Here is a 26437-nt window from a genome sequence, read left to right as displayed (position 1 = left end):
CAGCGCTAGCCTCCATTTATGGAGTTCTTAATCCAGAGAGGGGGACTTCCATCTGCTGAGTGGTCATTTCCAGGTGTACCTGCACACAGTGACAGTGCCAGGGAAGGAGGGCAGGGAGCCATTAGAACCCGGGGCCCAGAGCCTGAGCTGGCGAGGGGTTGCCGGACGCTTATATAGCACTGAAATCAGGCACTGTTCAAAGTGCTTTAATAACTCACTCCTCATACAACCCCATGAAATCATTTTTGTTCTCCCTGTTTTACCAATGGGGAAACTGAGGTACAGAAAAATTCAGTAATCTGCCTAACCGTCACACAGCTCGCTGCCTGCCTCCTGTCAGCGCAGTGATGTGGAGTTTAATGGGAAATCCACTTCCCTGGCAGACATGAGCCTCGTCTTCAAAGTACATCTAGCATCTGACTACTTCTCTCTTGTATTTTTTAAGTGTTTTATTCATTTGAAAGCCAGAGAGAGAGAGAGAGAGAGAGAGAGAGAGAGATCTTCCATCCACTGGTTTACTCTCCAAGTGCTTGCAACAGCCAGGGCTGGGCCAGGCCGAAGCCAGGAGCCTGGAACTCCATTTGAGTCTTGCATGTGGGTGACAGGGAACCAAGTCCTTGAGCTGCCTCCCAGGTTCTGCACCAGTAGGAAGCCAGAATCGGAAACAGGCCCAGGTCTCAAAGCCGTGCACCGCGGTGCAGGACGCAGGTGTCTCGAGCAGCACCCTGGCTGCGGCTGCAGGGCTGGCCCTGTGTGAGCACTCCTCACCGCCTGTGCCGCTGCGCCGTGTTCCAGGTCAGCATCAGCTTTCTTTTATTATTATTATTATTTGACAGAGTTAGACAGTGAGAGAGAGACAGAGAGAAAGGTCTTCCTTCCGTTGGTTCACCCCCCCAAATGGCCACCATGGCTGGCGCTGCACCGATCCGAAGCCAGAGCCAGGTGCTTCCTCCTGGTCTTCCATGCAGGCCCCTCCCAGGCCACAGCAGAGAGCTGGACTGGAAGAGGAGCAACTGGGACAGAATTTGGCACCTATATGGGATGCCGGCGCCACAGGCAGAGGATTAGCCAAGCGAGCTACGGCGCCGGCCCAGCGTCGTCTCTCATCTGAAATACGGCCCTTATCTTCTTTCTGGTCTTCCTGGTTCCTCCCTGCTCCCTCTGCAGCCTGTATGTGCAGCTTGAGTAATCCTTTTCCAAGCCAAGTCAGATTGGATCATGCCATGCCTTCAGAACCTTCCGGTAGCTCCCGTCTCGCTAGGAACAAAGCCCGAGAGTCTTTCCTAGGGGGCCCCTACGTGGTTCCACCCCCACCGGCTGAGATCTCACCTCCTGCTGTTTATGCCCTTTCTCTGTCTGCTCCGGCTGCACAGATCTGGTCGGTGTTCCTCTTAGCCCCACGCACCCTCACAGCTTGGGACCGTCCCCGCCAGGTGGCTTGCTGCCTTGCTGTGCTCTAGTGTCACTTCATCCTGTGTGGGAGAGTAATGTGAGAAAGGTCAAGGGTGGAGAACCCCACCTGCAACCCCCTCCCCAAGGAACGAAACCGTGTGTTCCCTGTTTCTATCAGGTTGTAGGAATCCTGGGGGCCAGATCCCAGGTAGGGGAGGCTGGCACAGTGTGAGGTTCGAGAGGAGGCAGGTGGGTTTGTGCAGGATCATGAACGGTGCTGTGGGGGTTGTGGAAGGCTTCCCCTCGGAGGAAGGGTACCGTGGGTTAGGAAGGTGGAGCTGGAAGGTGTGGTGTTAGGAAAGGAGCTTCGGCTGGGCCAGGAGGCAGAGGCAGAGAGGTGGATGGGGACAGGAGACACGCACCCCGCTTGCCCTGCGGGAGCAGAACGTGCAGAGTTGTCATGTTCGAAGCATGCGCACGGCTGCGCGCCCGTCAGTCTGCGCCATTGCTGTCCCTCCTGCATGGTCCCACTGCATGGACCCTGCATGGAGGCCGTCCCCAGCGCCTCTGGCCATCCGTCTGCCATGGCATCATCGTCTCCAGGAAGCCTTTCCCGATCCCGGCACCTGGATGCCTTCTCGGCTTCCTTCGAGCCTCCTTGGCCTTTGTACTTCTCATGTGGCCCTCTCTGTTCCTCCTTCTGGCGTGCCCTTCCCGCTGGTAAACAGCTGCTTTACTTATTTATTTTATAGATTTCTTTCTTCCTTCCCTCCCTCCCTCCCTCCCTCCCTCCCTCCCTCCCTCCCTTCCTTCCTTCCTTCCTTCCTTCCTTCCTTCCTTTCTTTCTTTCTTTTTTTGACAGACAGAGTGGACAGTGAGAGAGAGAGACAGAGAGAAAGGTCTTCCTTCTGTTGGTTCACCCCCCAATGGCCGCCGCGGCCGGCGCACTGCACTGATCCGAAGCCAGGAGCCAGGTGCTTCTCCTGGTCTCCCATGCAGGTGCAGGGCCCAAGGACTTGGGCCATCCTCCACTGCCTTCCCGGGCCACAGCAGAGAGCTGGACTGGAAGAGGGGCAACCAGGACAGAATCCAATGCCCCAACCGGGACTAGAACCCAGGGTACCGGCGCCGCAGGCAGAGGATTAGCCTGGTGAGCTGTGGCGCCGGCCAAGATTTATTTCTTTTAAAGTCAGAGTTACAGAGAGAGAGAGAGAGAGAGAGGTCTTCCATCCACTGGTTCACTCCCCAGATGACCGCAGCAGCCACGGCTGGGCCAGGCCAAAGCCAGGAGCTTCATCCAGGTCCCTTCTGTGGGTGGCAGGGACCCAAACACTTGGGCCATCCTCTGCTGCTTTTCCCAGGCCATTTGAAGGGAGCTGGAGCAGAAGTGGAGCAGCTGGATGTTGAAGCAGTGCCCATAGGGGATGCCCGCGTTGCAGCTGGCAGCTTAGCTCCCTGCGCCACAGCGCTGGCCCCTAGACTGCTGCCTTTGAAGTATGTGACTTCTGTGCATCTTCCTTGTCCTGACTCCCTCCGACAAAGCTGTGGCCATCTTTTCAAAGGTCAAGGCTTTGTCCAGTTAATACATGGCAACTGTGGTATAGTGGGTAAAGCTGCCACCTGTGGTACCAGCATCCCATAAGGGTACCAGTTCAAGTCCCAGCTGCTCCATCCAGCTTCCTGCTAATGTGTCAGGGAAAGCAGTAGAAGATGGCACAAGTCCTTGGGGCCCTGCACCCATGTGGGAGACCTGGAAGAAGCTCCTGACTCCTGGCTTTGGCCTGGCCCAGCTCCAGCTGTTGTGGCCATTTGGGGAATGAACCAATAGATGGAAGATCTCCCCCTCTCTCCCTCTCTCTCTCTAACTCTGCCTTTCAAATAAATAAATGAATCTTTAAAACTGTTTTTTGAACTGAATCAAAGAGGAGAGGCTTAGATGGGCTCAGACACTGTGCTAAGGACTTTACTTAGATACTATGCCTAGTTCTCCCCAAGTTCTTTGACATAACTAGTCTCCCCATTGTACAGGTGGAAACACTCAGGTTTATGGAGGCTCACGTGGTTAGTAAGGAGCCGAGCTCTGACTAAAATCTAGGTTCTTGTGTCTTTGTCATCATTTTTCTGTGTCAGATTTATTTCTAGATGAGGTTTTTTCCGAAGCCTTTTGTGGTCCGTGTCAGATAGGGTCCGTGGCAGACAGCTTGTCTCTAAGTTGAAAGTGGAGCGTTTCTAGTTGTGGGTGAGGCCTCTAAGGCTTTGTGTTCTAATTTGTTTCAGAATTTGGTGATGCAGCTACTGCTCTGGCAGCAAACCCAGATGGCAGCGCAATAAGCATTGAGGATGCTGGTGAGACCCCAAAACATCAGCCAGGACCCCCAAGAGGCGCAGGGAGAGAAGAGGATGACGAGTTACTGGGAAACGATGACTCAGACAAAACTGAGGTTTGAACTTGTCTTTGAACTTTTTCCCCTCTCTTTAAAAGATTTATTTATTTGTTTGAAAGACAGAATGATGGAGAGAGAGAGAGGAAGAAACAGAGCTTCCATCTGCTGGTTCACTCCCCACATGGCTGCAACAGCCAGGTCTGGACCAGGCCGAGGCCAGGAGCCAGCAGCTCCATCCAGGTCTCCCATGTGGGTGGCAGGGGCCAAGCACTTGGGCCATCTTCTGCTGCCTTCCCAGGTACATTAGCAGGGAGCTGGATCAGAAGCACAGCAGCCGGACTTGAACTGGCGCTCCGAGATGGGATGCTGGTGTCGTAAGTGGCAGCTTAACCCACTGCACCACAGCGCTTGCCCCTGAAACTATTTTCTTTTAAAACGTGTTCATGCATTTACTCGTCATTGACTGTGTGCCTGGCACAGTGCCAGGCAGTGGCTGCACAAGGTCAGTGACACCCAGCCTCTGCTTCTGTCGGGGAAATAGACACATGCATCCTTATGATCTGTGGAGTGGGCCCTGGTGGAGGGGAGCATCAGGGTGGTGGGAGCAGGCAGAGGTGAGTTAGGGGAGGCTTCCTGGAGGAGGTGACACTTTAGTGAGTCTGGTGAAAGGGGAGGAGGTAGCCAGGGAAGAAGCTGGGAAAGGGTGCTCTGAGCAAAAGGGCTGATTTGATGAAGTCACAGAGGCCTGAAATTATGTGGTGCAGACAGGAATCCCCCCCCCCTTAAGATTTATTTGTTTATTTGAAAGGTGGAGTTACAGAGAGGTAGAGACACAGAGAGGTCTTCCATACACTGATTTACTCCACATATGGCTGCAGCAGCGGGGGCCGGGCCAAACTGAAGCCAGGAGCCTGGCATTCCATCCGGGTCTTCTACATGGGTGGCAGGGGTCCAAGCACTTGGGCTGATCTCTTCTGCTTTCCCAGGCATATTAGCAGGGACCTGGATTGGAAGTGGAGCAGCTGGGACTGGAACCGCTTTTCATTTGGGATGCTGGTATGGCAGGCGATGGCTCAACTCTCTGTGCCACAATGCTGAACCCCAAGAATGTCCCCATCTTCACCTACATTGGGAGCTAACCATTGGCAAAGGCAGGAGATGAGGCTGCATAGATAGGCCAGGATTCAACACGAGTCTGAACTGTATTCTGAAAACTGTTGGGAGCTAGTGAAAGATTTTAAACAAGATGGCCAGACAGATTTAAAGACTTTTGAGATATAGATGCCCGTGGAGGCCGGCGCCATGCTTAACAGGCTAATCCTCTGCCTTGTGGCACCGGCACACCGGGTTCTAGTCCTGGTTGGGGTGCCAGATTCTATCCCGGTTTCCCCTCTTCCAGGCCAGCTCTCTGCTATGGCCCGGGAGTGCAGTGGAGGATGGCCCAAGTCCTTGGGCCCTGCACCCCATGGGAGACCAGGAGAAGCACCTGGCTCCTGGCTTTGGATCAGCGCGGTGCACCGGCCGCAGCGGCCATTGGAGGGTGAACCAACGGCAAAAAGGAAGACCTTTCTCTCTGTCTCTCTTTCTCTCACTGTTCACTCTGCCTGTCAAAAAAAAAAAATAAAAAAGAAAAGAAAGAAAAGAAGCCCATGGAGTGTGGGCTGCAGGGGAACGCACTAGTGTCCGGAGCTCCGGGGCAGACTCCTGAAGGGGTCTGGACGGAAGTGGTGAAGCCTGAGCCGCAGCTGAGCTCAGTGAGACCTGGTGGAAAGTGTCAGGGGAGGGGGCTGGAGGACGACCCCGGGAGAGGTGTAGGCCTTCGTCTGGCTGGATGGGCAGGAGCTCAGGTGGGCGGTCCAATTCCATGTGCACAGTGGGTGTTGCAGAAAAATCGTATTTCTGTTAATGTTTTATGAATTGAGTCATGACTGTGAAGCATGACAGGTACACTGGGTTTAGAGCAGTGGGTTCCCGGGCTTATTAAGAGAGAAGAGCTCTTGGTTACCGGATGTCCTGGTGGAACTCCATGAAATATCAAAATAAGCATTGAGTTGGATTTTTTTTTTTGAAAGACTTATTTTATTTATTTGAAAGGCAGAGTTACAGAGAGACACACACAGAGACCGACAGATTGAGATTTCCATCTGCTAGTTTGCTCCCCAAATGGCCTCAATGGCAATGGCTGGACCAGACAGAAGCCAGGATTCTGGATCTCCCCCATGTGTAGAAGGGGTGCAAAGACTTGGGCCATCTTCTGCTGCTTTTCCTAGGTGCTTTCCATTAGCAGGGAGCTGGATGGGAAGTGGAGGAGCTGGGACTCAAACTGGTGCTCATATGAAATGCTGGCATTCCAAGGGGTGGCTTAACCTGCTGCACTAAAATGCCGGCCCCAAGAATTGAATTTTATGCTAAAATCAATGCCATTCTATAGTATATCTTGTGGGAAAGCTCAGACTTAAGAGTCTGCATTGGAGTCCTGGTCCTGCGTATCGCTATAGGAAGTTGAAGGTACTTTAACTAAGCTTGCATTTCCTCATTTGAAATAGGAGAAAATGATGTGTGACTCTCGTCATCGTTATCACCACAGTAGATAATAGAGTATTCAGTTTCATAGCTCCCAGATACCATGTAAATTTCTTTATATACATCATCTCCTTTAATCCTTAAAACAAACCTGTAAACCAAGAGCTATTTATTTTAACTTTAAAAAAAATTATTTGTTTATTTGAAAGGCAGAGTTACAGAGAGGCAAAAGCAGAAAAAGATCTTCCATTTGCTGGTTCACTCTCCAGCTTATCTGAAGCCAGGAGTCAGGAGCTTCTTTTGGGTCTCCTACTCAGGTGCAGGGGCCCAAGGACTGTAGCAGAGAGCTAGATCAGAAGTGGAGCAGCCAGGACTCAAACCGGCACCTGTATGGGATGCTGGCCCTGTAGGCGGTGGCTTTACCTGCTAGGCCACAGCACTGGCCCCCCATATATATATATATTTTGTAACATGCCTCTAATCACTAATCACAGTATTTGGTTCTACTGTAAGTATTCACATAGTCATAGTATGAAAACTTTTTTTTAAGATTTGTTTATTTGAAAGAGTTAAAGAGAGAGAGGCAAAGGTCTTCCATCTGCTGGTTTACTCCTGGACTGGCTGCAACTAACCAGGCCTGGCCCAGGCCATCCAGGTCTCTGATGTGGGTAGCAGGGACCTAAGCACCTCTGCTTTCTCAGGCCATTAGCAGGGAACTAATCAGAAACTGGGCAGCAAGGACTCAGACTGGTGCTCTGATACGGTGTGCTGGCATTCCAGCTGGCAGCTTAACCCCGTGTGCCACAATGCCAGCCCCCGAGAGCTTTTTACCCTCACCTTATAAATGAGAAACTTGAGGTACAGAGTTTAAGTAACTTTCTGTGGGGCCCACAATTGGCAGGAGGCAGAGGGAACTTGGAGCTGAGGTTGTGTGAGCCCAGGGCCTGTGTGCGTCCCCTCTGTGCTGGTGTAGGGCAAGTGCCTGTGTAGCTGGCAACTTCAGGGTTCCAGAGTGATCCTTGGGATAGCTGAGTGCATTAGGGGAGCAGCAGAGAAAGGTTCTTTCCCTTTCTTTCTTTTTCTTTTTCTTTTTCTTTAGATTTATTTATTTAAAAGGCAAAGTGACAGAGAGAGAGGGAGATACAGAGAGATCTTCTAGGTCACCACTCCCCAAATGTCTTTAACAGCTAGGGCTGGGTCAGGCAGAAGCCAGGAACCAGGAGCTCCATCCAGGCTTCCCACATGAATGGCAGGAGCCCAAGTACCTGGGCCATCTTCTGTTGCCTTTTTTTTTTTTTTTTAAAGAGTTATTCATTCATTTGAAAGACAGAGTTACAGAGAGTAATATTTGAAAGGGAAAGTCAAAGAGACAGAGATCATCCTTCTGCTGGTTCACTCCCCAAATGGCCGCATCTACCAGGGTTGGACTAGTCCAAAGCCAGGAACTTCATCCAAGTCTCCCACGTGGATGTCAGGGGCTCAAGAACTTGGTCCATCATCTGCTGCTTTCCCAGGCACATTAGCAGGGAGCCGGATTGGAAGAGGAGCAGCTGGGACTCAAACCGGCACCCATAGGGGATGCCAGCACTGCAGGCCGCGGCTTTACCTGCTGTGCCACAGTGCCAGCCCCATGCTTGCTTTTTGGAGCAGCTGGGACTTGAAATGGCACTCATAAGGGATGCTGGCATCTCAGACGGTGGCTTAACCCCCTGCCCCAGCTGCCCCTTTTGGAAAGGGGAGCTGAGCCTGAGAGGAGCCCGGGGGTTTACTGAAGTCCCTCTGGCAGAGGACCCAGGGTTTGAAGCCTGCTGGTGGGTCTTGGGAACTGATGCATGTCCCTGTGCCAGCCTGAGCTGGACATCGGTCATCGAGTACAGAAGAGTCTGGTGTTTGGGACATTTTAATTTTCCACTTGCTTGGCTCCCTCCCTCTGTGTGTGTGGGACTAGGAGATTGCCTGTGCTCACAGTGTTGTCTGATCTCCGGCAGTTACTCGCTGCACAGAAGAAAAGCTCCCCCTTCTGGACGTTTGAATACTACCAGACCTTCTTTGACGTGGACACGTACCAGGTCTGCGGAGCAGTTGCACGCTTGCTCTTTCTTTCTTTCTTTGTTTTGAGATTTATTTATTTATTTGAAAGGCAGAGAGAGAGAGAGAGAGAGAGAGAATGAGGGAGGGAGAGGGAGAGAGGGAGAGAGGGAGAGGGAGGGAAAGAGAGGGAGGGAGGGAGAGGGAGAGAGAGGTCTTCCATCCCCTGGTTCACTCCCCAGATGGCCTCAATGGCCAGAGCTGTGCTGATCCGAAGCCAGGAGCCAGGAGCTTCTCCCAGGTCTCCCACATGGGTGCAGGGGCCCAAGGACTTGGGCCATCTTCTACTGCTTTCCCAGGCCATGGCAGAGAGCTGGATCAGAAGTGGAGCAGCTGAGTCTTGAACCAGTGCTTATATGGGATGCTGGCGCTGCAGGCGATGGCTTTACCCACTACACCACAGCGCCAGCCCCATGCTTGCTTTTTCGTGTAGTGGAGATGTTTTTCCCGGTGCTCAGTGAAATGCGGTGGAAGTCTTTGAGTCCTGGAAGGGCTCTGACTGACAGAAAGGGCTGTCAGCATTTGGAATTCAGTAGTGATTGGGTTCCAGGAATCCTGCCTGGAGTGACTGCTCTGTTGTTTCCCAGGTCTTCGACAGGATTAAAGGCTCTCTCTTGCCGATCCCGGGAAAGAACTTCGTGAGGCTGTACATCCGCAGCAACCCCGATCTCTATGGTACGTGTGCTGCCCGTTGCTTCTTTACCAAAGGCGTGGAGAACGGCACAGTCCATGGGGTGTGAGGCTTGATGGCTTTAGTTCTGGGGGGTTTGGAGGTGGGTGGGCCTGCAGGAGGCGATCTCACAATGTTGATGCACTGTGTTGCAGCTCTGCCTTCACGTGGGTGGTCTCCCCTGTTGTCTGGCCACCAGTGCTGGGAGTCTGAAATGAGAATGGGCTGTGGGATGGCCATCAGTCTCAACCTTTGTGCTGTTTGAGCAGAACCGGGAGGCCACCCACCTGGTACTCCTGAGGCAAGGGCTGGACAGCACTGACCTTGTGTGTTTAAGGAAGAAGAAAGCTGGCGGCACTGGGTGCCCTGTGCGCCAGGTGCTGCGTGCTTGACTCTGCTTGGCCATGTTGTGTTCTTGCAGCAGCCCCTGGGGAATAGCCCTGCTTTTCAAGTGAGGAAGCTGATGCTCAGGAAAGTTCCTTACTAGGTCGCCCAATCCTAAGGGTGTGCACTGAAGCAATGATAAATGTTGAAAGAGGTTAAGGAGGGGCTGGCGCTGTGATTTTGTTGGTAAAGCTGCTGCCTGCAGTGCCGGCATCCTATATGGGAGCAGGTTTGAGCCCTGGCTGCTCCACTTCCGATCCAGCTCTCTACTATGGCCTGGGGAGCAGTAGAGGATGGCCCAAGTGCTTGGGCCCCTGCACCCATGTGAGAGACCTAGAAAAAAGCTCCAGGCTCCTGGCTTCAGATTGGCTCAGCTCCAGTCGTTGCCAGCCATTTGGGGAGTGAACCAGCGGATGGAAGATCTCTCTGTGTCTCTCTATCCCTCTCATAACTCTGCCTTTTAAATAAATCAAATAAATAAATATATAAAAAAGAGGTAGCATTCTACAGTAACTTGGTGTTCTCTAAAGCTTCTCTTGTTCCCAACACACTGGTCGTTTTCCCCCAGTGGCTTCGTAGAGGCCCGGAGCATCCCGCATTTTACAACAGTGAGGGTGGAACTCCTGGGTGGAGCTTTGGGATTGGCTCCTTCCACTCAGCCCCCTCTCCCTGGTTCGTCACCGCAAGTTCCTCCGCAGCCTTCTGGAGCTCCGGGGAGCCTGGTGTGGAAGCCGGCGTGCTGGCCAGGCCTCTCACGAAGAGCGGTCAAGGCGGTGTCTCTTCCTCCATCCCTCCCTCATCCTCGCTTCCAGCCTGAGAACTTCTGGAGCAGGCTCTGTGGCAGGAGTCATCCATGTCTGCAGCGCGAGGTAGAGGACTTGGCACCAAGCAGGTGCTCAAAAAAAGCTTACTTAAAGATTTACTTATTTGTTTGAAAGGCAGCGTGACTGAGCAAGAGGGAGAGACAGATCTTCCATCTGCTGATTCATTTCCCCAAGTGGCCACAGCAGCCAGGGTTGGGCCAGACCAAAGCCAGGAGCCAGGGACTCCATGTGAGTGGAAGGGGCCCATGTACTTGGGCCATCGTCTGCTGTCTATGGAGCAGTGCTCCAATATGGAAGGTTGGCATTGCAAGCAGCCGCTTACCCCCCTACCTCACAGCACTGCCCTCTTGTTGAGCACCTTAACTTTTTTTTCAAAGATTTATTTATCTATTTGAGAGGCAGAGTTACAGAAAGAGGGAAAGATGGAGAGAGGGGTCTTCATCTGCTGGTTCACTCCCCATATGAACACAACAGCCAGAGCTGAGCTGATCCGTAGCCAGGAGCTGAGAGCTTCTGGATCTCCCACGTGGGTGCAGGGGCCCAAGGACTTGGGCCATCCTCCACTGCTTTCCCAGGCCATAGCAGAGAGCTGGATCGGAAATGGAGCAGCCAGGACTTGACCCAGCGAGGCTTAACCTACTATGCCACAGCGCCGGCCCCTGAGCACCTTGTTTCATGCTAAATCCCGTGGTAGAGGCTGAGGATTTAAAAGAAGGCCAGCGCTCACAGCCTAGGGAGGAAGAGAGAAGACTGACATCTACTGAGCTCCTTATGAGCGCCGAGCATGGAGATCAGTGCCTTGGTACTATTTTATGCTTTTTTATTTTTTTAAAGATTTATTTTATTCATTTGAAAGTCAGAGTTACACAGAGAGAGAATGAGAGGCAGAGAGACAGAGAGAGAGGTCTTCCTCTTTCTGGTTCACTCCCCAGATGGCTGCAACGGCTGGAGCTGCGCTGATCCAAAACCAGGAGCCAGGAGCTTCTTCTGGGTCTTCCACACGGGTACAGGGGCCCAAGGACTTGGGCCATCTTCTACTGCTATCCCAGGCCACAGCAGAGAGCTGGATTGGGAGAGGAGAGCTGGGACTAGAACCGGCGCCCATATGGGATGCTGATGCTTCAGGCTAGGGCTTTAACCCGCTGCACCACAGCACTGGCCTCATATTTTATGCTTTTTATTTCCCATGATCTGAGGTAGCCTTATCTTTCAAAAGAGAAAATTGAGGCTTAGGGAGTGTAACTTACCTATAGACGCAGCATTAGCAATCCTAACAGTCCCAGCAAATTCTGACAGTCACCCATTTGGGTTCTTGCTATGTGCCGGATGCCATTAATAGCATGGAACAAGTAGTAAGTTATGTAATCCTTGTCGCAACCCCAATTTTATAGGCAGGTACTATCACCCCCATTTTATTTTTAAGGATTAGCTATTTTTAAAAATTATTTTTTTTTCTCCAGAAACCTTTTATTTAAGGAATACAAACTTTCATGCATTTTATAAGTACAACTTTAGGAACATAGTGATTTTCTTCCCACTGTACCTACACTCCCACCCTTCTTCCTCCTCCTTTTCCTATTCCCATTCTTATTTTTTACTAAGATCTATTTTCAATTAACTCTATACACATACAGTTAACTCTATACTAAGTGAAGAGTACAACAAACAATATGGAAAAGAAACTGTTCCTCAGCAGTTGAGACAAGTGCTGTTCAAAGTCATCGCATCTCAAAATGACACTTTCACTTCATAGATAACCTTTAGGTGCTCTATTAGTTACCACAGATCAGGGAGAACATACGGTGTTTGTCCTTTTGGGACTGGCTTAGCTTATTTCACGAAGTGTGATGTTTTCCAATTTCATCTATTTTGCTGCAAATGACAGGGTTTCATTTTTTTTTTTTTTGCCACTGTGTATTATCCCATGGTGTGCATATCCCATAATTTCTTTTTTTTTTAAACTTTATTTATTTGAAAGGCAGAGTTACAGAGAGGCAATAGCAGATAGAGAGAGAGAGAGAGAGAGAGAGAGAGAGATCTTCCATCTGCTGGTTCACCTCCTAGGTGGCCACAACAGCCAAAGCTGCACTGATCTGAAGCCAGGAGCCAGGAGCTTCTTCCGGGTCTCCCATGTGGGTGCAGGGGCCCAAGCACTTGAGCCATCTTCTACTGCTTTCCCAGTCCATGGCAGAGAACTGGATTGGAAGTGGAGCAGCTGGGACTAGAACCGGCTTTACCTGTTCCGCCACAGCGCCGGCTCCCCATAATTTCTTTATCCAGTCTTCAGTTGACAGACATTGGAGTTGATTCCATATCTTAGCTATTGTGAATTGAGCTGCAATAAACATGGGGGTACAGATAACTCTTTCATATGCTGATTTCATTTCCCTTTGGTAAATTCCCAGGAGTGGGATGGCTGTGTTGTATGATAGATCTATATTCAGATTTCTGAGGTATCTCCATACTGTCTTCCACAGTGGTTGTATCAGTTTACATTCACACCAACAGAGGATTAGGGTACCTTTTTCTGCACATCCTTGCCACCATGTTGTTGGTTGATTTCTGTATGAAAGCCATTCTAATTGGGGGAGTGGGTTGGAAAGGTGACGGAAACCTCACTGTGATTATGATTTGCATTTCCCTGATGGCTAGGGGTCCAGAGCATTTTTTCATGTGTCTATTGGCCATTTGCATTTCCTCTTTTGAAAAATTCCTGTTTAAGTCCTTTGCCCATTTCTTAACTGAGTTGTTTGTTTTGTTGTTGTTGAGTTACTTTATCTTTTTAAATATTCTGGTTATTAATCTTTTATCAGTTGCGTAGTTTTCAACTAATTTCTCCCATTCTGTCAGTTGCTTCTTCACTTTGCTGAGTGTTTCTTTTGCAGTGCAGAAGTTTCTCACCTTGATGTAATCCCATTTGTCAGTTTTGGCTTTTTTTTTTTTTTTTTTTTTTGACAGGCAGAGTGGATAGTGAGAGAGAGAGAGAGACAGAGAGAAAGGTCTTCCTTTTTGCCGTTGGTTCACCCTCCAATGGCCGCTGCAGCCGGTGCATCGTGCTGATCCAAAGCCAGGAGCCAGGTGCTTCTCCTGGTCTCCCATGCGGGTGCAGGGCCCAAGCACTTGGGCCATCCTCCACTGCCTTCCCGGGCCATAGCAGAGAGCTGGCCTGGAAGAGGGGCAACCGGGATAGAATCCGGCGCCCCAACTGGGACTAGAACCCGGTGTGCCGGCGCCGCAAGGCAGAGGATTAGCCTGTTAAGCCACGGCGCCGGCCCAGTTTTGGTTTTGGTTGCCTGTATCTCTGGGATCTTTTCCAAGAACTCTTTGCCTATGCCAATGTCTTGCAGGGTTTCCACAATGTTCTCTAATAGTTTGACAGTATCAAGTTATAGATTTAGGTCTTTCATTCATTTTGAGTGGGTTTTTATGTAAGGTGTAAGGCAGGGGTCTTGCTTCGTATTTCCACATGTGGAGATTCAGTTTTCTGAGCACCATTTATTGAAGAGACAAAAATTATTTGTTTATTAGAGAGGACGTGTGTGCTCCCATCTTCTGATTCGCTACCCAAATGCCCATATCAGCCAGGGAGACTGAAGATGGGAGCTAAGAACTCCAGCCAGGTCTTCCCCAGGGGTGGCAGGGGCTCAAGTGCTTGAACCATCACCCTCCCAGGGTTTGTGTTAGTAGGAAGTTAGAGTCAGGAGCTGGGGCTGGGAATTGAACCCAGGTACTCCAGTGTGGGACGAGGTTGTCCTAAGTGGTCTGTAACCTCTAGGCCAAATGCCCTCCCCATATCCCCAGCGTATAGATAAGGACACTGAGTCACAGAGGGACAGCTCACCTGAGTTTATACAGCTGGGGGAAGGGCAAGCTCGGCTTTCAGACTCACCCTGTAGCTCATAATCTACGTTCTACACCAGAGGGCTGTGTCACCTGTAGTGACACAGTGAGGACTTGAACCCCAAGTTTGCTGCTCTCTGTAACACTGGCAGCCTCATGAGCTCAGTGACAAGGTTAAAAAAGGAGGCTCAGGGGCCGGTGCTGTGCTGTATGTAGTAAGCTAAGCTTCACCTGTGGTGCTGGCATCCATATGGGTGCCAGTTCGAGACCCAGCTGCTCCTCTTCAGAACCAAGCTCTCTGCTGATGGCCTGGGAAAGCAATGTGGATAGCCCAATGCTTGGGCCCCTGCATTCGTGTAGGAGACTCAGAAGAAACTCCTGGCTCCTAGCTTTGGCCTGGCCCAGTCTGGGGTGTGAACCATTAAATGGAAGACCTCTCTCTCTCCCTCCCTCCCTCTCTCTTTCTCTCTAACTCTGCCTCTCAATAAATAAATAAATCTTTAAAAAAAAAAGGGGGGGGGGTGGAGGCCCAGGAAAGGTAAAGGATTTTATAGTAGAGAGGACGGGGCCTTAAGCAGCAGGCTGGAGAAAGGTGGTCAGGCAAGAAGAGATGGCAGAAAGGGTACAGTATGCAGTCGAAGGAAAAAAGCGACGATTTTAACTGCAGTTCAGTTAACAGCAAGCATTTCTGTTCAACAAAATAAGCTGTAAGCCAAGTAAGATAAATAAGTGCATAATCCAGGAACTAAAGGAAATAATTGTAATGCACATAACTCCTGATGAACAACTCTGTGTGTAAAACTTTTACAAATTCCAAGCAAATTTGGGGAAAAATGGACAGTTCACAGAAGAGGACACCCAAGTGGCCTATAAATATCTGAAAAGATGCTTAGCCCCACCTCTCATCAGGGAAATGCAAACTAACCCAAGCTATTTCTGGCCACTATTTTAGCAAACATAAGCAAGCTGGCTTGTCTTGGTTCACTCATTTAATCAATGCAACGAACATCGCTGTGAATTAAGCAGACAAAAATGCCTGCCCCTTGGCAGTTTACAATCTGCTGAGCCTAGTAATGAACGAAGAATAAGTCAAGTATGAAGTGTGCTAAGATGCAAGTCTCAAAGCAGAGAGAAAACCGGCGTTTAGCCGAGCAGTTGACATCAGAGTGCCTGGACTTGATTCCTGGCTCCAGCTCCTGCCTCCAGCTTCCTACCATGGGAGGCACAGTGATGGCCAAGTAGTTGGATTTCTGCCATTCAATGTGGGACACATGGATTATGTCCCTGGCTTGCATTCCTGGCTTCTGGTTCCACCATTGCTGCTTGGACATTTGTGCGGTGAACCAGTAAATGGGAGCATTTCTTTATCTGTCTTTCTGCTTCTCAAATAAGTACTTTTTTTTAAGCAGAGAGGAAGGATATGCAATGTTTGTATAGGTGTGTGGACTCGAAATCTTAAAAAGCTGAGTTTTGAGTTAAGATTTGTAGGAATTGGAAGTGACTCGTGTAGATAGCTAAAGGATGAGCATTTGCAGCAGCAGACCAGCAAGTGCAAAGGCCCTGAGACAGGAGCTTGCTTAGGATGTGTAAAGAACAATGGTGCGTGTAGTGTGACTGGGCCAGAGTGAGCAGGAGGGCCCAGTAGGGGCAGAGCTCAGCAAGGTGACTGGAGGGCAGGTTGTGGAGGGGCTTGTAAGTCCTAGGGAGGACTTTGGCTCAGTTGAGGAGCCCTTGGACAGTTTGAGCAGAGGAGTGCTGTGCTCTACATCAGACCCTCCGTCTGTCAAGGATGTGCAGCAGTGGGAACTGCTGCAGGTGTTGTGCGTCATCGCTTTGAGGATGTTCCCAGGGCCGGTGCTGTGGCACAGCAGGAAAAGCTGCTGCCTGCAACGCCGGCATCCCCCTTGGGCACCAGTTCACGTCTCTGTATGCCTCTCTGCCTCTCTCCGTAACTCTTTCAAACTAATAAAGAAATCTTTTTTTTTTTCTTTTTCAGATTTATTATTTAGCAGGGAGCTGAATAGGAAACAGACCAGGTGGGACACAAACAGGAGCACTAATATGTAATGCTGGCATCACAAGCAGCAGCTTAACTTGCTGCATCACAACACTGGCCTAGAATTTTATCTTTTTAAAAAAATTTACTTTGGGGCCAGTGGTGTGGCGCCGGGGGTTAAAGCCCCAGCCTACAGTGCCGGCATCCCGCATGGGAGCAGGTTTGAGTCCTGGCTGCTCCACTTCCTGACCCAGTTCCCTGCTAATATCATGGGAAAGCAGCAGAGGATAACCCAAGTCCCCGGGCCCCTGCACCCATGTGGGAGACCCGGAAGAAGCTCGAGGATCCTGGCTTCAGATCAGCACAGCTCTGGCCGTTGCGGCCAATTGGGGAGTAAAACAGCAGGTGGAAGATCACTTTCTGTCTCTACTTCTCTGTCTTTCAAATAAATAAAATAAGTCTTTTAAAAAAAAAACTAAAAGATTTATTTATTTGAATTGCAGAGTTACGGAGAGAGGGAGAGACAGAGTGAAAGAGAGAGATCTTCCATCTGCTGGTTCACTCCCAGAATGGCCACATGGCTGGGAATGGGCCAGGCTGAAGCCAGGAGCCAGGAACTACATCCAGGTCTCCCCTGGGTGTCAGGGACCCAGGTACTTAGGTCATCTTCTGCTGCTTTCCTAGGCACATTAGCCGGGAGCTGGATTGGAAGTGGAGCAGCTGGGATTCAAACCAGCACTCACATGAGATGCTGGCATCACAGGCTGTGGCTTAACCTGCTGTGCCAAAACACCAGCCCCTGTTTTTTTCATTCCTTGTGCTTTTCTATGTTAGAACACACACTCTTTCTTTCTCTCTCTCTGTCTATCTCTCTCTGTCTCTGTCTTTAAGATTTATTTATTTGAGGGGGCTGGCACTGTGGCGCACTAGGTTAATCCTCCATCTGTGGCACCGGCATCCCATGTGGGCGTCAGTTCTAGTCCCGGCTGCTCCTCTTCCAATCCAGCTCTCTGCTATGGCCTGGGATAGCAGTAAAAGATGGCCCAAGTGCTTGGGCCCCTGCACCCACATGGGAGACCTGGAAGAAGCATCTGGCTCCTGGCTTTGGATTGGCCCAGCTCCGGCCATTGCGGCCGTGTGGGGAGTGAACCAATGGAAGGAAGACCTTTCTCTCTGTCTCCCCCTCTCACTGTCTGTAACTCTACTTCTCAAATAAATAAATAAAATCTTTTTTTTAAAAAAAGATTTATTTATTTGAAAGGCAGAGTGACCAAAAAAGAGGGAGAGAACAGAGAGAGATCTTCTATCCATTGATTCACTCCCTAAATGACTTGCAATGGCCAGGGCTGGGCCAGGCTGAAGCCAGGAACCTGGAACTCCATCTGGGTCTCCCATGTGCATGACAGGGACCCACACCCTTGGGCAATTTTCCCCTGCTTTCTCAGGTGCATTATCAAGGAGCTGGATAGGAAGCGGAGCAGTAAGCACCTATAGGGGATGCTGGAGCTACAGGTGGTAGCTTAGCCTGCTGTGCCACAACGCCAGCCCATAGAACCATCTCATAAGACAAAATGTATAGTAGGAGATTTCAATTACAGATACAGACTAAATTACGGCTCTCTTCCACCCCCACCCCCTAATCAGGGTAGGAATTTGGCAGGAAAGGGATAGAGGGAGGTGGTGTGGAGCCATAGGCTAGTCTTGGGATGAGTGGGCACTATCTCTGGAGTCCAGTCTTGTCGGGCATAGTCGGAGACATGACAGAGCCCAGGTCATGGTGACTTTTTACATCAGTCTGAGGATTTGGGATTTTTGTCCTGAAGCAGCAGGGGTCCATGGAAAGGCTACAAAGCAGGAGCCGCATAGGGTGACAACCAAGGAGACAAGAATACTAAGGGTCAGGAAAGGTGTCTTGCTTCTGCCCGAGGATGAGTTACTGATTTGGGGGCGGAGAGAGGCAGTGGATGGGCAGGTATTAGGACCTTTCAGGCCTCGCGACAGTCTTTCCTCTCCAGCTGCTGCTATGCCAGGGTGGTTGGTGGCTTAGGATAGGGGCACCCAGAGAATGCTGGACAGTCTTTAAATCAGCGCAGCTGTCTCCCATACCAGCCTCCTGTTGGAATTTGCAGCTTACTGGCAGAGCTTCTATTCTTGTCTTGGCTCCTCCAGTCTCTGTTTGCTTCTGGCCTCAAGGTTCCTTGGCCTTGAACTGTTTTCTTGCTTCTGGGTCTCATCTCACACTGTCTTCTCTTCCAGCCTGCTCTAATCCCTGCTCTTCACTTGGCAAACCTCTGCCTGCTCTTCTTTGGACCCCATTTTAGACACCACTATCTGTCAAAACTCTTGCAATTAGATTTTTTAGTGTATTTATTTATTTATATTTGAATATCTATTTTTATTTATTTGAAAGGCAAAGAGAGAGAGAGAAAGAGAGATCATCCATCCGCTGGTTTGCACCCCAGATGACTGCAACAGCCAGGGCTGGGCCAGGCCAAAGCCAGGATCCGGGGGTTTTATCTGGGTCTCCCACATGAATGCAGAGGGCCAAGCACTTGGGCCATCCTCCGCTGCTTTTCCCAGGCTGTTAGCAGAGAGCTGGATCAGAAGTGGAGCAGCTGGGACACCAACCAGTACCCATATGGAATGCCAGCATTGTAGACTGTAACTACCCACTATACCACAATGCCAGTCCTGCAATTAGATATTTTATTGTGTGTCTCCCCAGTGTGCCTGAAAGTGCAAGGGGCAATGCATGTGTTTGTTATGCATTGCTATGTCCCTGGCGTCTCACCCAGGACCTGGAAGGTAGTGGGTGTTGGGTAAACAACGCTATGCTCTCTGGTTGTATTGTACTGTAAGTTTATACTTTGGCCACTTGCGTGTACGTGTGACTGGATTGTCTCAGCCCATCTACATAGCACAGAGTCAGTTTTGTTCGTGTGTTCAACAAAGCATTTTGGGTGTGGGTTTTATGTGGTTGGTTGGTTTGTTTCTTGGATCTTTTACATGTTTGGCACTCAAAGTAAGTACAGTGAGATTTAGTCACTGGCTGCACAGAGAACTTACACCCTAGCGAGTGAGTGACAGTTTGTGGAAAGCTGACATTGGCGACTCCTTGGAGCCTACCAGCTGACTGCTTGTGTCCCTTTCCTATCTGAAAGAGACAGTGCTTGGCCTTGGAAAGTCCTGATCCGTTTCTGCTGATCATCTTCCCCAGGACCCTAATTTTCTTAATTCTGTGATACCTCAGGGGAGCTGATATTACCCAAAGGGTGTTTTGAAGTCTTAGTGAAATTGAAAAATGAAATTCATAAAATTTCTTGTGTTCCTCAGTTTTTCTAGGCAGGGAGACAAAAGGATGGTGCTCATGAAATCAACTAAATGATGACCAGGGCTCGAGGAGCCCACCGCATTCATCCACGCGGTGCGGTATTTATAACCGTTAAAGAAACAAGCTCATTTTTACGCAGTGCAATGATAGGATCTTGAGGCTATATGAAGGCAAAACCAGAAAGGTGCACAGCAGGATGACATGCATGTTCTCTGTATGAAACATGCACACACACGTACATATGTGTCTGCTTGTATGTGGCTAGCATATTTCTGGCACGAGTCCAGAAACTGGTTGCAGTGGCGAGCTCTGGGTGCGTGGGGTGGATGCGTAGCTAGGACACAGAGACAGAGGGAAGCTTATCTCTCTGTGTATTCCTTCCCTTTTGCACCTTTTCAACACTGAGCTATGTGCAGGTATTACTTTGTCCTTGAAAAAAGAAAGAAAAGAGAATCACACACACACACAGACACACACAGGCACACACACACAGACACGGTGAACCAGCTGATCAGAGTAACTCTGCCCTATAATGTGCTTGCCCTGCTCTTCATTTGTGCTGTGGAAGGACTTGCCGATTTCACTTTTCTCTGGCATTCACATTGGGCACTAGGGTAAGGGGAGTAATCTGTACTCCTTGTGCTCTGACGGAATGCAAAAGAAAAGTGGCAGAGAATGTGTTTAATGAGCCTCCAGTGAAAGCAGCTATACCCAAGTCAGTGTCTTTATTCACCTGACTGTGGGCGATATTTTCTCCTTTGGATGCTAATCCCTCAGTCTTTAAGGCAGCTAATTACTGAGTTGTGTTTTGACCTTTTAACAAAGAAAATTAGTGTTGATTACATCTCAAATGCATCTCCCCTTGCTTATATGAACAGGGAGAGGGAGATAAATTATTCTAGAAGCATCTAAAGGGTTTGTTTTCTTGTTTCTGAATGTTCTGGTTTCCTTTGCAGGCCCCTTTTGGATATGTGCCACGTTGGTCTTTGCCATAGCAATCAGTGGGAATCTTTCCAACTTCTTAATCCATCTGGGAGAGAAGACATACCATTATGTGCCTGAGTTCCGAAAAGGTTGGTGAATGGCCTGACTCATTTGGATACTGTCATTTTCTCTTGGATCTTAAAAAAAAGTTTTATTTATTTGAAAGGCAGAGAGAGAGAGAGAGAGAGAGAGAGAGATTGATTGATTTTCTATCTGCTGGTTCACTCCCCAAATGCCTGCAACAGCCAGAGTCGGGCCAGGAAGAAGCCATAAGCCTGGAACTGCATCTGGGTCTCCCATGTGGGTGGCAGAAACCCAAGTACTTGTGCCATCATCTGCTGCCTCTCAGGCACGTTAGCCGGGTGCTGGATCGGAAGCAGAGGCAGGAATTGATCACATACACTCAGATATGGAATGCAGGTATCCCAGGAGGCAGCTTAACCCACTGCACCACAACACCTGCCTCTGGATACTATCATTTTATCAGCATGAGATCCTTTTATCCACTGAACTTTTTTTTTTTTTTTAAGATTCATTTATTTATTTGAAAGGCAGAGTGACAGAGAAAGAGGGAGACACACACACACACACAGAGCAAGAGTGAGTGAGAGAGAGAAAGAGAGGGAAAGAGAGAGAGAAAACAAGATACAGATCTTCCATCCTCTGGTTCACTCTCCAAATGGCTGCATTGGCTGGAGCTGGGCCAGGACAAAGCCAGGAGCCTCGTACTCCATCCAGGTCTTCCATATGGGTGGCAAGGGTTCAAGCTTTCGAGCCATCTTCTGCTGCTTTCCCAGGTACATTAGCAGGGAGCTGGACTGGAAGTGGAGCAGCCAAGACTCAAACATGTACCCATGAGATTCTGATATTGCAGGCAGTGGCTTAACCTGCTGCATCATGCCGACCCCACCCACTGAACTCTTGGGCCATTTGTAGGTGCTGCAGACCCCTGCTTTGCTGTTTAGAGTTCAAACATAGCTACTGTCTTAGAGCTGACACTATATAAATCCATATGGTTTTTAACTATAGTGAACTATATGTGACATAAAAGGTACCATTTAAAGTATGCAATTCAGTGGCGTGGAGTCCATTCCCCACATCATGGGTCCACACAGCCTTTTGAAAAGCTGTAGGGCAAGCCCAACAGCACTGGAATCTATTCTAAGAAAAACACACAAAATAAATAAAAGCAGCCTGCATGAAGGCCTCCATTGTAGCATTATTTGTATTATCCAAATGTAAGAAACAATAGAGCCAGTGTTATATAAGTTGTGATGGCCCAACCATCTGGCGGAGTCTGTGGCCGCTAATGATTAAGCACCTAGTGGGGCCAGGAGAGCTGATGGCTCTGCCAAAGCTTGTTCTGTTAGCAGCTTTACTAAGGGGAAATCTGCCAGCGCTCAAGGCCTGGAGGGGAGAAGCAGAAATGTATGTGTCCTAGTGGTGGGCTTGGGAACTGACATTCTTGCTTTGGTTTGCTCTTTTTTGAGAGACAGAGCTCCCCACTGGTTCACTCCCCACTGCCGACTCGTGCTGGGCACGGGGGAGCAGCGGACTGAAATTAGGAACCTGGAACTCAGTGCAAGTCTCCCACGGGGGTGGCAGGTCCCAAGCACTGAGCCATCACTGCTGCCTCCCAGGGTGTACATGAGCAGGGCGCTGGGAATCAGGTACCCAGCGTGGGATGCAGACATCCCAACCAGCAGCTTAACCACTAAGCCAAACACCTACCCCTCCATTCTTGTTTTAAAGCTTCTTTTCTTGTTTGTGTGGGTGTTGGGTAGTTAAAAAAAAAAAAAGAAAAGAAACAGCGCTAGGGACTTGGAAATGACAGTCACCCAAAATGAGACTGTGTGACCATGTATATTTGGGGCAGACTGACCCCTCTGTATTCCCTGCCTCACTCCCTGCACACTCTCCTGGTGAGAGGCCATAGCAGCCTGGAGAAGAATGCAGGTCTGGGTTAGACCCGGGGCTGGAAGTTCCAGCTCCTGCACTCACTCGGTTCCACCTTGTAGGGAAATTCTTTCACTTCTCTTGGCCTGAGGTTCTTCATAAAGTGGAGTAATACTGCTCATACTACAGGCTACTGTAGGAATAGAGTTGGTACATGCAAAGAGTTAGCATTTGTACAAAAAAGAGTTCCGTATTAGCTATTGATATATATATATATATACACACACACACACACACACACAAATATGTGTGTGTGTATGTATGAGATAGAGAGAGAGAACCTGTGCGTCCTTCTTTCCTCTCTCCCCCTCTATCTTGCATGTCCATTTTCCCTTCCCATCTCCATCATGGAGTCAGACTCAAGCCCAGCTCTGTTCATCAGATAACCTTGGTTTGAGTTTAACTCAATACGTGTTATCTGTGAGCTCTCAGGACCTTCCTTCAAGTAGCTCCGCGGTCAAGTGAAGGAAGATAGATGACTAGCGCTGTGAATGGTGTGTGTTAATCTCCTTGTCAGATGCACAGGAGTGACCTGCCCTGCCTAATGATCTGGAAGCCCCAGGGGGTCTTTAACTGTCCTTTACTATCTTTTGGCTGGCTATCCCAGCAGCAGGAAATGATGTAATATACGTACCAGCAGGGCAGTTGCTGGTCCTGTCAATAAATGTCTTTTGGCCGGCGCCGCGGCTCACTAGGCTAATCCTCCGCCTTGCGGCGCCGGCACACCGGGTTCTAGTCCCGGTCGGGGCACCGATCCTGTCCCGGTTGCCCCTCTTCCAGGCCAGCTCTCTGCTGTGGCCAGGGAGTGCAGTGGAGGATGGCCCAGGTGCTTGGGCCCTGCACCCCATGGGAGACCAGGAGAAGCACCTGGCTCCTGCCATCGGATTAGCGCGGTGCACCGACCACAGCGCGCCTACCGCGGCGGCCATTGGAGGGTGAACCAATGGCAAAGGAAGACCTTTCTCTCTGTCTCTCTCTTACTGTCCACTCTGCCTGTCAAAAAAATAAAATAAAATAAAAATAAACGTCTTCTGGCTATGAATAAAGGTGTGAATCACATCTGGGATTCAGTCCTCCTCCACCTACTTATGGACTATGTAACCTTGACCTTGACCAAGACACCCAACTTTTCTGATCCTGTTTTCTCAGCTCTGAATTGAAGTTCTAGATCATAACAATAATGATAATTATTGGCTGTCATTAAGTGAACTATGACAACCATATGAGAGACTCCTGGTCGCCACCACAAAGGTGAATGCTGAAGACCCACTAACGCGGCAGGCACTCAGGGAGCGCGTGCTCTGGGCCAGGGCCGGGGGAGCACAGGGCACTGAAGTGGACTGAAGCGTCAGGAGCCAAGGTCGGTGGGCATCACAAGCCCCCTGATGAGAGAGCCTCAGAGGGGTGTCCTGTTGTCCTCAGTGTCCATAGCGGCCACGGTCATCTATTCCTACGCCTGGCTGGTCCCCCTGGCGCTCTGGGGCTTCCTCCTCTGGCGAAACAGCAAGGTCATGAACATCGTTTCCTACTCGTTCCTGGAGATCGTGTGTGTCTACGGGTACTCGCTGTTCATCTACATCCCCACGGCAGTGAGTACCAGGTCTGGGTGGGTGGGGGCGGGGCAGCCGCGTGCCATCCCCCACTCTGGAGCCCCTGTAGTGGAGGCGTTCGGCTCACTCGGTGGCTGGTGCTGCCCTGCAGCCTATGCTGCACAGCCGGAGGGCCCTGGGGGCCCAGTGTCGGGGGGCTCTGGGTCTTTTAAGGCACCTATGTGCCTGGATGCACAAAGGCCCCTCTGAAATGACTCCACAGCAGTACCCCCTTCCTGCTTTTCCCTTCTTTCAGATCCTGTGGATTATCCCCCAGAAAGCTGTGCGCTGGATTCTAGTCCTGATTGCCCTGGGCATCTCGGGGTCTGTCCTGGCAATGACATTCTGGCCAGCTGTCCGTGAGGATAACCGGCGCATCGCCTTGGCCACTGTGGTGACAATCGTGTTGCTCCATATGCTGCTGTCTGTGGGCTGCTTGGTATGGTCTCCTTCCTCCCTCCCTCCCTTCCTGTCTTTCCTCTTTTAAAGATTTATTTATTTGTATTTGAAAGAGTTACAGAGAGGGAGAGGGAGAGAGAAGAGAGAGATATTCCATCTGCTCCCCAAATAGCTGCAATGGCCAAGGCTGGGCCAGGCCGAAGCTAGAAGCCAGGAGTTTCATCCAGGTCTGTGTGGGTATAGGGGCCCAAGCACTTGGGCCGTCTTCTGCTACCTTCCCAGGCACATTAGCAGAGAGCTGCATTGGAAGTGGAGCAGTTGGGAGTCCAAACTGGCACCCTATGGCATGCTGGCTTCTCAGCTGCTGCTTAGGCAACCCTGGCCCTATTGATGTGTTTCCTATGCACGTGCTAAAAGACCTCAACCTGTTAGGCGGAACGAGTCATTTAACACTGGCTGGCTCTGGGAAACAAATAGCACTTTCAGTGATCTCTCCTAGATGGGAAGCAGTAAAATGGGGAGAATTTGGGTGCAGTCTCTAGTTTTACTTCATTTCTGTGATGGGGTCAGTGTCCGGCCAGAGGAGGTGTGAGCCTCTTGGGCCGCCTCTGCCGGTGATGTTGAGATCTAAAGTTACACAGGTGGAAAGCTTGAGCATGAAGCCAAGGGTAGGAAAGTGGAATGTTTGAGTTCCTGAATACAGGTGTCTTTTTAGGGAGGGCATGTACTTTTAAGTCGGGCCCAGGTAGAAGACCAAGTCTGTCAGTCACTTAGGTGCTTCATCTGTAACATGGATATAATATTTCCTGCCATGTAGGGTTGTGCTGAGGAGCAAATACAATCATATCTATAAGGCACTTAACAGAACCATAAGGATTGGCCCCATGGCATGGAGGGTTAAGCCACTGCCTGCAGTGCTGGCATCCCATATGGGCACCAGTTCGAATTCTGGCTGTTCCACTTCCAGTAAAGCTCCCTGCTAATGTGCCTGGGAAAGCAGTAGATGGCCCAGATGCTTGGGCTCCTGCGCCCATGTGGGAGACCTGCAAAAAGCTCCTGGCTCCTGGGTGCAGTGTGACCCAGCCCCAGCTGTTGTGGCCATTTGGGAAGTGAAACAGCAGATAGAAGATCTCTCTTTCTCTTCTCTGTAATCCTGCCTTTCAAATAAATAAAATAAATCTTTAAACAAACATAGAGCCGTACATTTGCCCCATTAGATATTTGCCCATAAGTTAGGTCCCTTTCTTTAGATCCTAAGGAGATGTGGTTTTATATCTTCTGTATACATTGAGCACTGACACTGCTGTCTGTGGCCCTAACAAGCTCTGTTGCAGATTTTGAAAAAAATGACAATGTTTAAAACAAAACTGTCCAACGATGTTAAAGTCATTGAAAAAAATGCAAGAACTGGCCCAGAGGAAAATGGCTTGGAACACGTAAGAAAGCGTCCACACAGCAGGCGTCCAGACTCCAGTGAGGCTGGCAGTTGTGGGAGTGTTTCTATAACATTTCTGTGTGGATGACTATGTCTCATTAAATGCATGAATAAGATCCCCGTATTTTATCACTGAACAAGTCTCGTAAGAAGTTCCAAGTTGTAGAACACAGGCCCTGTTGACAGTTCTTAACGTGGGCCTCGGGTTTCAGGACTGTTGGCTTGACCCACGGCAGAGTAACGGTGTTGATTTCGGCTGCGTGGGCTCTGCCTCGATCCCCTGCAGCACCTGTGCCCGCTGAGGAACGGCGTCTTCATTGTGCCTGATGCGCTCGCTCTGGCACCTGTGCGGGCATCTTCCCGGCTCCGGTCTCCACTTCTCCCCATCGTCTGTACACCTGGCTGAGGAGTTAGTGAAGAGAGGAAAGCAGCAGGAAAGGCCTGGCCTTGCTGGTTCTATAGGGGATGGAGAGATGCAGGGTAGAGTGGACGGTACAGCAGGAGGGTATTACTATTATTTTTTTAAAAACTTTTTTTTTTTTTTGACAGGCAGAGTGGACAGTGAGAGAGAGAGAGACAGAGAGAAAGGTCTTCCTTTTGCCGTTGGTTCACCCTCCAATGGCCGCCGTGGTAGGCGCGCTG

At 49.9% G+C, this 26437-nt stretch overlaps 1 protein-coding gene across 8 annotated transcripts in view; it reads left to right on the top strand.

The window, feature by feature from the left end:
- YIPF1 (Yip1 domain family member 1) overlaps nucleotides 1-26437 on the top strand; it is a 46625-nt gene that overhangs the window by 2335 nt on the left and 17853 nt on the right. For 3 of the 8 annotated variants that reach the window (XM_062191372.1, XM_062191373.1, XM_062191374.1), the window contains exons 3-8: nucleotides 3670-3833; nucleotides 8288-8368; nucleotides 8975-9062; nucleotides 20389-20505; nucleotides 23795-23961; nucleotides 24218-24400. In XM_062191372.1, coding sequence (XP_062047356.1) covers nucleotides 3670-3833; nucleotides 8288-8368; nucleotides 8975-9062; nucleotides 20389-20505; nucleotides 23795-23961; nucleotides 24218-24400 — 800 coding nt within the window. Of the gene's footprint in view, nucleotides 1-3669; nucleotides 3834-4762; nucleotides 4833-8287; nucleotides 8369-8974; nucleotides 9063-20388; nucleotides 20506-23794; nucleotides 23962-24217; nucleotides 24401-26437 lie in introns of those variants that run through there. The other 5 variants (XM_062191378.1, XM_062191379.1, XM_062191380.1 and 2 more) reach the window with 3 other exon arrangements.

The sequence above is a fragment of the Lepus europaeus genome, chromosome 5 (assembly GCF_033115175.1).
Source record: "Lepus europaeus isolate LE1 chromosome 5, mLepTim1.pri, whole genome shotgun sequence".
NCBI lineage: Eukaryota > Metazoa > Chordata > Mammalia > Lagomorpha > Leporidae > Lepus > Lepus europaeus.
The sequence above is the reverse complement of the archived record's forward strand: the minus strand, read 5'-3'. Positions and strand labels throughout refer to the sequence as shown.